Source organism: Mchenga conophoros, linkage group LG3 (genome assembly GCF_057382185.1).
Source record: "Mchenga conophoros isolate Kocher_MC1m ecotype Shallow Benthic linkage group LG3, M_conophoros_male_GT1.1, whole genome shotgun sequence".
NCBI classification, from domain to species: Eukaryota; Metazoa; Chordata; class Actinopteri; order Cichliformes; family Cichlidae; genus Mchenga; species Mchenga conophoros.
The window spans coordinates 73,163,794-73,173,837 of NC_140528.1; the positions used below are offsets into that span (position 1 = coordinate 73,163,794).

Here is a 10,044-nt window from a genome sequence, read left to right on the forward strand (position 1 = left end):
AATAGTCCCACAGCACACACGCAAGCCTCTCTTCTACACCCCCAGCACCGAGCGCTCACAATCTGGCTCCGTGTCGAGGATAAAAGTGATGACTGGTCACGGGTCATTTGGGTTGCGGTACAGAGGAAGGGTGATGGTGGCAGTTGTTTTGATATGTCTGAAATAGGTACTGTGACAAAAACAAATGACCCCTCCCCTCCACACCAGGCCCACCCAACCTACCCTCACTTTGGCCTGACAGCTAAATCCAAGCCTTTGTGTCCCACATTGTTGTAAGGATTTGTGGGCATTGGGGCACGGTGGGGCGGATAGATAGGGTGATGATAACCAAGCAAGTTTTTTCTGGTGAAGAGGGAAGTACAACTGACTAAAGCAAAGTACTGAGTTAGAGCTATTAAACAAGCTTTTTGCTCTTATAGCTGAGGAAAGAAGTGAAATTGGAGTCTCAAGATAAGCTTTTTCTAAAAGACTTTCTCTGGATTAGATGTCGAAAGCCCCAAATTAATAACCCCACCCATCACAACCACAAGTCTCTACAAAGAGGCTTGAACAGACCACCTGCTCCTTAGGAAAAGGTGGAAATGAGATGCTCAGGAAGTGGCAAAAATGGCAGCATAAATATATTCAAAGCTCAGCATAAAACCAAGATTGTTCCAAGATAATGTGGGCGGGACCAATTTGTCTTAAAATGAGGGGGGGGGGGGGATTCATTTTAGCAGAAGTAGTGCAAAAGGGATTAACGAAACGATAATCCACAAGCAGGTTTGATCGCCGGGTGCTGGGCTGATTAGATGCAAGCACACACTGTGAAAGTGAAACCCTGCTTTCATGGTATATGTTAGCGCACGTTAGTCCAAAACTTTTCAAACTGGTTTGTAATTTTTGATTTCTGTATTTTCTTTTGTTTATTTATTTTTTTAAACTACTCGTTGTACTAGGATGGGGTGAAGGTGTTACATCATTAACGTGCTGATGTTTGCTAGTACCGCTGAAGTTGTGTGTGTCACTGCACTCAAACAAAACTTTCTTTGCCCTCATAAGTATAAAGCAATAGTCTTAAGTAAAGTGCAACTGAAATATATGAAATCAGAAGGTTGATTTATCCAAATAATTATTCATTAAGGAAAATATGACTGGTATAATTGAATGTATACCAATCAAGTAAATGTCATTTGACCAGATTCCAATAACTTTAATGTTTTACATTGTACTTGTGTTGAAAAATCCCCTGTAAATTTACATTGAGTCAAATTGCAGTCAGCACTTTCTGCATTTTTATGAGTGTCGATTATGAGCTATTTGGAAATAAACCACAATACTGAGCAAACTGAAATCTGTTCAAATTTTTGAGACCGTAAAGCAAAACTCATTAAAGTTTATTCTGAGGGAATCGAAACACGTGCAATCCTCCCAGTATTGCTGAAACATTTCAATGAAACCTAAAGAAGTCAGCTTCCTGACCTTAAAAGTCACTGGACATGGTGCTTTCAATTCAATTTTATTTATATAGTACCCAAACAAAATAACAGTCATCTCAAAGCACTTTGTATTGTAGGGTAAAAATAATAGAGAAAACCCCAACAATCAAACAAACCCTTAGGAGCAAGCACTTGGCAACAGTGGGAAGGAAAAACACCTTTTTCACAGGAAGAAACCTTCAGCAGAACCAGGAAGTGGCAGCCATCTACCGTGACCAGTTTGGGCTGAGGAAGACAGGACAGAAGTATACTGGGGAAGAGAGCCAGACCACCCTGCTGCGTGCAACTTTTAATTATAAAACTGAAACTCTTTTAAATTAAAAACAAAACATGACCTGAACCACAGTGAAACGGCGGTTTTGTATTTTTGACCTGGTTAATCTTAACTATATTTTTATATAATTGTTCAGTACTTTGAATTTAACTAGTGTGTCCTCCAGAGTGTGTTATGGTCAAGATAGTCTGGAAAGTGACAGAGATGCTTCAAAAAGCTGAATTTCCTACGTGTGCCTTTTATGTCATTACCCTAAAGGTTCAGAGGAAACTTCAAAAAGCCCCGCACATTAACACTCGGGCTTGATTTAAAGCTACATTGTGCATTAAAGTAAGAAATACTATCATGAATGGATTTCTGTGCCGGGGTCATGAAGTCACCTGAAGCAAATCCAATCAATCTTTGCCTTTTGTGACCTTACTGTATTTAATAATGGCGGGGCAATGCTAAAGCAGAACAAGCAAGAAAAAAAATCATATCGATTTGCTCTCTTCATCCCTCATGTCACATTTCTAAAAGCAGGAGGGACAGCACGTGCGGGGTGTCCTTGTGACCTTTGGTGGTGCAACATGCCTTTCAATATTTCATGGCTTTTTTTTTATCCATGGATGTTTGATGAGTGCCGGGTTTGAGTAAATAACAACCTGACAGTGCAGCAAATATTCTTTGGCTGTTATCTGCTATTGAGAAGCGTGGTGTGAAGGGGCACGGCATTGATACAGGGTGCGTGCTGCATTATAAGGTTAATCCTTATGTCAACAGCCCCACAGATGGACTGACCTGCTGGGCGGCAGTGAGTTTATGTTGGGTGGGGTGGGGCAGGGGGGGGATACATCAGTGCTGTCTGTCTGGTTTCGACGAGCAGGAGGTGTGGGTGAACGAGACGGGGTAAAAACCAGACAAGTGAGGGGAAAAAAAGTCAAAAAATGTTTCATGCGCCGATGTCATTAGGAAGGCGAAAGCAGAGCTGTAATCCTATTTTAATCGCAGTGGATTTATTAAACAGGAGCAGCAGGTTTAAATCTCAGCAGATTACACAGACGGCCCAAGGAGATGTGGAGAGGGGGGGTCGGAGAGGGTTGCGTAATCAAGTGCACTTAAGGTGATATGGTTCATTTTTGACAAGTCAAGACTGACGGAGGGGGGTCGGGGGGTCTTTAAAATACAGAGAAGTCACATCCTCTCAGATTGTGAGGAATCGGTTGATGTTTTGCTGGATCAACACCTACATTTCTAATGTTTTGGAATAATTACTTTTGGCGAAGTTAAGACAGAGTGCCAGCTGCAGATGTTACTAATTATTTGGACAAGTGTGCGTGAGCCTTGGTGTCCCTTGGTGTTGGTGCAAATCTCCTTGGCATCCTTTGTAGAAGACCGAAGAATGGGTTAATCCCAGGTCACGTCACATCTGGACTTAATCAAGTCGGTCCCTTAACAGATCAGGAGGAACATGCTTCGACCTTCAGAGGTCACCAGCAGTAAGAGGTTTTAGAACAATAGCAGTGTGAGAGGCTATTCTTATTAATCACACAGAAATCTTAGAGCAAATTAGACAGTTTCCCAACCTTCACAAAATACACAGGTAAAGGAACTGAAGGTGATTTTCTCCCTTAACTTACCCTTTTCAAAAATTTCACTTTAAGCATCATTGAATTGTATAGGCTGTCATTTTTATTGTAAAGAAAGGCAGAAAATATTTAAACTCATTCACCTTCAAAGACAGTACGAAATACTGCTAAACTTGGCACAAGGTCTAAGTTAAGCACCAAACTAGACAGTTCAATGCCCTTAAAATGGACTCGTAAGATGCCAGCACACTCTTCAGAGTGTTGTCGCTGAACTTTGCCTTTGCCAAATGTTTCGTGTAAAAGATTGCCAAGCTCTCCATCTGTTGGCTGAGCGCGGCAAAGCAAGCTTGGCTTGCTTGTGACAAAGCCCAACTTTTTGATAGGGAGCCATTTTGAGTCCTTTCTCTGATCTTTAGAGGTGCAGCAGGTAAGGTGTGTTGTTCAAATACCTGGACTTTTGTTTTATCACCATCTTTGCTATATGGTGATGTGATGAAGAAAGTGCACTTAGTGGAAAATGTTGACTTTTTATGACATATTTGGACAAGCCAAACCTTTTTTCCTCTTTGAAAACAGTGACTTTCACTGAAGGTAATCTAATGTTATGGAAGTGCTGACTGGCAACAACATAAAAACTGTTTTTCAGTCAACAACAAAAACACAGTGTGCAGTGGAAAAAGTTAGCAAATCTTTGACCTGAGAAACTAGTAATAATTAAATAGAAATAACTTCCTGTATGAAGTGATTCCCCAACATCTTTCATCACTGTTCAGTTGCAAGTTGTTTTCCTCTGTAAAAGGTTTACTTCTAGTCGATTAACCTCGAGGGCTCACAGACTTCAACAGGCGTTGAATGAATTGTTTCAAGCTGCCCAGACTGTGAGACATTGAAGGAATCCCCCAAAATAACAATATCCACTACCATGCTCCAAAAGGTGGGAGCTTCGTGCTTGGACACTTATCTTTATTGTAGACCGGGGGTGTTAAACATAAGGCCCGGTTGACCAGAATCGGCCCAGCAAAGAATCCAATTTGGCCAACTGGGCAGCTTTGGAAAATGTGAAGAATTGGAGAGATTTTATATTTTGACTTTATGTTTAAAACTGTAAGTTTTAAAGATTTTGCTATTTTGATAAAAGATTCCCTCCCACTGCTAGTACACAAAAGTGTTTAGGGGATAGATAAACTATTATATGACAGAAGAATTCCTATTTGTTTGTTTGTTTATTTTACAGTGGATTCACAATAAAAAATTAGAGAAAATTCTGTGAATTAATTAAAATTGTATATAATTTTATAATTACCAGACAGTCTGGGCATCGAACTCACAGACTTTTTACTGTAATACTAATAATTTTTTTCACCTTTATTAAACAAATAATAATAATTATAATAAATATTATTATAATTATTATTACGTGATGATAAATCTAATTTTTTTCTTTGTCATCCCAGCCCAGCTGGGGTCTGCTCGAACACCTCCATGATCCTCGGTTGTAGTTTAAATGATGGAAAAATAAACATATTTTTAATTTTTTTAAGTATTTTGTTTAACCTTACTGGACTTAATACACTCACCGTCTATATTACTTCCTTTTGCAATACTTTGTTCTCTCAGACGATGACTGAGCATGTCAAAGGACAGATTTTCTATTCCCAAAAACACAGTTTCTGCGTATGATCTGTCATCTGTCTACTACCATCTACTGGATAATGCGTGTATTGCATTTCCTTTAAAATTAAGTACCCTGATGGCTAAATAAAAGTTAGGAGAGGTCCTACAGTCTCATGACTGTACTGTATTAGGTTACTGTGACATCAGCAGTAATTCTGAATTTCCCGGAGGAACCCACCCGAGGGATAAATAAAGTTTCATGTAATCCAATGTAATTCCACTTCCACCTGTGCTTTGTTTGGACCACGCATAATATTTACTTTGAAAATGGGCTGTTGTTTCCTGCCTGTGGAAAGTAAACCAGTAGTAGACTCGAGCAGCGCCCCCCCCCCCCCCCCCCCCCCCCCCCATTTATTGCTTCCAATCATATTAACATAGTAACACCTTAAAGTATTGAGCAGAAATGTGAAAGGCTGCAAAACAGCACTAAAGTATAATATGATTAAAGACTGTGTCTAATTTTATATCAGCGGATTTTACTTTTCTTAAAATCTTATCATGAACATGAGGAAACGTTCATTTCAAATTATAGATATAAAGCCGTTTAAAGGACACAATAATTACATTATACTTGATGTGTAGTAACAAAAAGCCACCAACAGGGGGCAGAAAAGCGCACATGGACGCCGTTTAACCCCCATCATCCGCCTGGCTCCTTCCTCTTCCGGTTACGGCGACAGCAGGTATGGCGGTTCCTGCTTTCCTCAGAAACATAATGAGTTTAAAATCGACTGTAATCCTACGTTTTAATAAACTAATGTGGTCTAGTTCAAGTAAATATACTACTCAGGGGAGCTCTTTGCTCTGAACTGTCGGGTTATTTCATGACTTACTGGATTTTAACGACATAGTTTTTGTGTGACATGAGAAGGCCGTTCTCTTGAGTACTGAGCACAAGCCGGTGGAGGTGTTTTAGCTTTTAGTAGCGTTTAAATGCATGTTTAAAGGATAAATTGGCTGCAGACGATGTTTCTCTTAAACGAGAGTGCCGGTTTAACAAGTCCGGTCAGTGTTTACTTAGCCAACATTAAAGTAATGGAGTGGACTCTGTTAGCGGGCAGGGTTAGCATAGCAGCGGTGTGTACTACAGTTAACTGAATTTTGTTTGTTTTCAGCTTCAAGATGGTGCAGCGCCTGACTTACCGCCGTAGGTTGTCCTACAACACCGCCTCCAACAAAACCAGACTGTAAGTAAACTCTCTCCGGTTGTATTTGCTTTTATGCCTGGCTCACGGCATGTCTATCTATATAGAGCTGGTACCCTGACTATGAATACATAATGCCAGGACGGAGCTGTAGTTGTATATAGGCTAGTAGCTACTATGATACACCACATCTCCTGTGATGTTTTGCATGGTCCCTCTGAAGAAAACTAAACCACCCTCTTTTTGCTTTTGTGAAGCTCACGGACTCCTGGTAATCGTATTGTGTACCTGTACACTAAGAAGGTCGGCAAGGCCCCCAAGTCAGCATGTGGCATCTGCCCAGGAAGACTGCGTGGAGTAAGTACATCCATTGTAACCTGAAGAAGGTGCTCTGTGTTTAAATTTGTGTTTCAGAACTTGTAGACTAGGACAGCGGTCCCCAACCCCCGGGCCTCGGACCGGTACCAGTCCGTGAGTCGTTTGGTACCGGGCCGCGAGAGATGAGGCTCAGGTGTGAAATGTATGGTTTTCAGCGTTATTTTGTTATCGTTTTGATCGGTTTCCTGGGTCTTTTCACATGTGTTATGAATAAATCTTCTTTTTTTCGGTACCGGTACTAGTTTTATTTTGTTGTATTTATCTGCAACACCTTAAAGGCCGGTCTGTGAAAATATTGTCGGGCATAAACCGGTCCGTGGCGCAAAAAAGGTTGGAGACCGCTGGACTAGGATACTTAGCATCCCTCACTGCCAAGTGTAGATGAGGTTGATTTATAGTAAAGACGATAGTGCAGCAAGCTGTTGAAGCATCAGCGTATATTTGTTCCTCCTTTTTTTGTAAATGTACATTTTTACATTAATCCGGTGAAGTAAGCATTCTGCATTGGATTGGGGACTGGAAAGGTAGCTTGGAAAATCCTGCAGTTCCCTGCAACCACGAATGCCTTTTCTTCTGTTGCTGTGAAATCACCAGTAGAGATGTCCTGATTTTGTGTGCACATGACATCAACTTTCACAGGAGCAGAAGCTTTTCACTTGGTGCTGTTTGCTTATTCCTGAGTACTACGTTATTACTCCCTGTAACCACTGCCTAATGGCTTGTGCCAATTCCACGTTATAGACGGTGCCTTGGGTTTGTAATGGTGCCAGTGTTTCCAGTGGGGGTTTTTAAAGTTCAGTTGATCTCAACATGCCACTTCAGGTTCAGCTAATGTTACCACGTATATGTCATTTCTTTCAATAGGCAAATAAAAGAACATGTTGGTAATGCGCTAGTTCTCACGCTCTCTCTGCCAGGAACAAAGTGTTCGTTAGAACTGCCAAATTTAGTAAATCGTTTGTAGGTAGGTTAACGTTGAAAAGCCCACAGGCGCCACAGCTTGGAGTGGTATGGCAGCTGGAGGGATCTGGATGCGGGGTTTTGACACCCAGTTAAACTTTATTCTGTAATTCTTTTAAGTTCCTTAGTTCAAATGGGTTTTAATTCAGCTATTATAAAAGTTACAAATACCTCAAAGTGTTAACTTTGATTTCAAACTGGTCCTCTTAGTGCACATATGTGCATCATCATCTTTGCTTTGGTGGTTGTGGGTTCATAAGGAGAATTAAGGACATTTCAGTGTATTAATAAGTAGTTTTTACACTTGAAAGTGCAAATACGTTGAGAAAGGACATTATTAATAAGTGTGTGTACACATAGAAACATGGTTGTTTTAGGGTTGTTCCTGGGTGATTACGCTAACGACTCTAAAGGGGGGGGGGGGTGTTATTGTTTTAATAGAGGCCTGAACATTTTCCACTAAATGTCTGACCATTTGATAAGCTGCTCACTACTCTTGAGTACATTAAATGTACACTTTTGATAAAACCTTTGAGTTTTCTCAATGCAAGAAACTTGCTGGTGTTTAAGTGTGGTTGTTCTTCAGATAACTACGAGATCTTTCTATGGTCATATTAAAAACATCACTGCAGTGACCATCATTTGTAGAGCAGTATATATATATATATATATATAAATCCACCTTCCTCCAGTTCACCCCTACAGCTTTGTGTCATCAGCACTGTGTGATCCACTGCAGGCAGGTCTGAATCCAGGGAAGCACGGCAGCGTGCTTTTATAAAGTGAGCTTATAAAATTGCTCAACTGCCTTGAGCCCAGCTTTTTCTAGGTTGTGCTGCTGAAAGTGTCACTCTGCAATTGCTTGTTCCTCCATTGTTCTCAACATCCATATCTGTGTTCTTACAGATTCGCGCTGTTAGACCTCAAGTTTTGATGAGGCTCTCCAAGACCAAGAAGCACGTTAGCAGGGCCTACGGAGGATCCATGTGCGCCAAGTGTGTGCGTGACAGGTAAAAGATGCACTTCCCTTCATCTTCTGATGCTTGTTACTGAGAAAATAGACTGATACAGGCATCAAACTTTTAATTTGAAAGCACTAAAATACAAACTTGTTAGGTATGCTGTGATCAGCTAATTCATTATGTTAATTGATCTCCTTTGTTTTTTATTATTAGGATCAAGCGTGCCTTCCTGATTGAGGAGCAGAAGATCGTTGTCAAGGTGCTCAAGGCACAGGCACAGAGCCAGAAGTCAAAGTAAACTGTATTTGTATTGCCACAATAAAAAATGTCAAACAAATCCACTACATGTTGTGAGTCGCAGCATTTTTTTTTTCTTTTATTGAAATTGCTGAACAGTCTGTGTGTTTGGGATCTATTTCAAAGATTTGTTTTTTTTTCCTCTGGTCTTGTGCCAGGTCCCATGCAGAGCCTTCTGTTGTGTTGATCCCTCAGGATTAAGGAAGCAACTGGAAATAAATTTTTGCATACATGTTTAACAAATGCAAAATTATCACTAAAGATGTTACAATAACATGTTTGGACAGCAGGACTGTTACAGGGAGTCTTCAAAAATGTCTGGACTGTGAGAAGAAAAGCGTGCACCTAGGATCAAACTCTGCAGTACCCAGTTTCATTTGGGGTGCTAGCAGGTTCAGATCTTGGTTGTGTTCATGGGGCCCTTTGTGACATGTTTTGCAGTGTCTAAAGGTTCAGTTCTGCTGAAGAAGACATTTGCTATGATAGGGTACTTCATGTCCAAGCATAACATACAGCTGTGTTTTTGAGGTATTTGAGTTTCCTGTGCATTATGTGAGCGATCAGTAGTTGATCGCAAGTAAATGGAACAGAAAACTACACTTATTATTTTATTTTATTTTTTTAGGCTTGTGAAACACCTGTGCCCTAAAGTAAGTATTATGACCATGTAATTGACTAAAAGTCACTAAAGCTTTAAAATAGATGCTATGGAGTAGGCGTACCAACTACATTTCAGAGTACCAAAATGAAATATTTCATTAAATGTGGTTTCTTTCAACCATTGGTCCAATTCACTGATACAGAAGTGTTTAAGCCACCAAGGATGCTAATCAGATGTGTGACTGTTTAAAAGCAACAATCCAAGGTATCACTCAAGAACTCCTTTGGTGGCAGTCATAGTAAAACAAATGTATATTGTGGCATTATGCATGTGTATCTTGAATGGATGCTTGGTCTTGTAACACCAAACAAATTAATAACTCGTCCTCTGCTGTGTCCTCCAATGAAGGCACTCGAAATGATTAAATGCCTGGATGAATAAGGACCATTAAAGCATGATCATGTTGACTTTCGCAGTGAAGGGGAAAAAACATAAGAATAGAATAGATGAGTATATCCCTTTATTGTCATTGTACATGCACAACGAAATTGTAGGTGCTCCACACCACAACTGCGCTGGAATAAAAAAAAAAGAAAAGAAGAAGAAGCTAAAACTTTAACTAATGAAAATAATGAAATATTTAAATGCAGTGAAGTGTCAATAAAAATGAATGAAACTGGTTACATAGGAGCGTTTTGGGTGGTAAG

At 40.2% G+C, this 10,044-nt stretch overlaps 1 protein-coding gene across 1 annotated transcript; it reads left to right on the plus strand.

The window, feature by feature from the left end:
- Nucleotides 1–5,594: 5,594 nt before the first annotated feature.
- On the plus strand, nucleotides 5,595–8,783 carry rpl34 (ribosomal protein L34). Its single transcript, XM_085267136.1, has 5 exons — nucleotides 5,595–5,677; nucleotides 6,110–6,181; nucleotides 6,397–6,496; nucleotides 8,384–8,487; nucleotides 8,653–8,783. Exons 2-5 carry the CDS (start codon nucleotides 6,117–6,119, stop codon nucleotides 8,735–8,737), a joined length of 354 nt encoding a protein of 117 aa, XP_085123262.1. The 5' UTR covers nucleotides 5,595–5,677; nucleotides 6,110–6,116; the 3' UTR covers nucleotides 8,738–8,783.
- The last annotated feature ends 1,261 nt before the right edge of the window (nucleotides 8,784–10,044 follow it).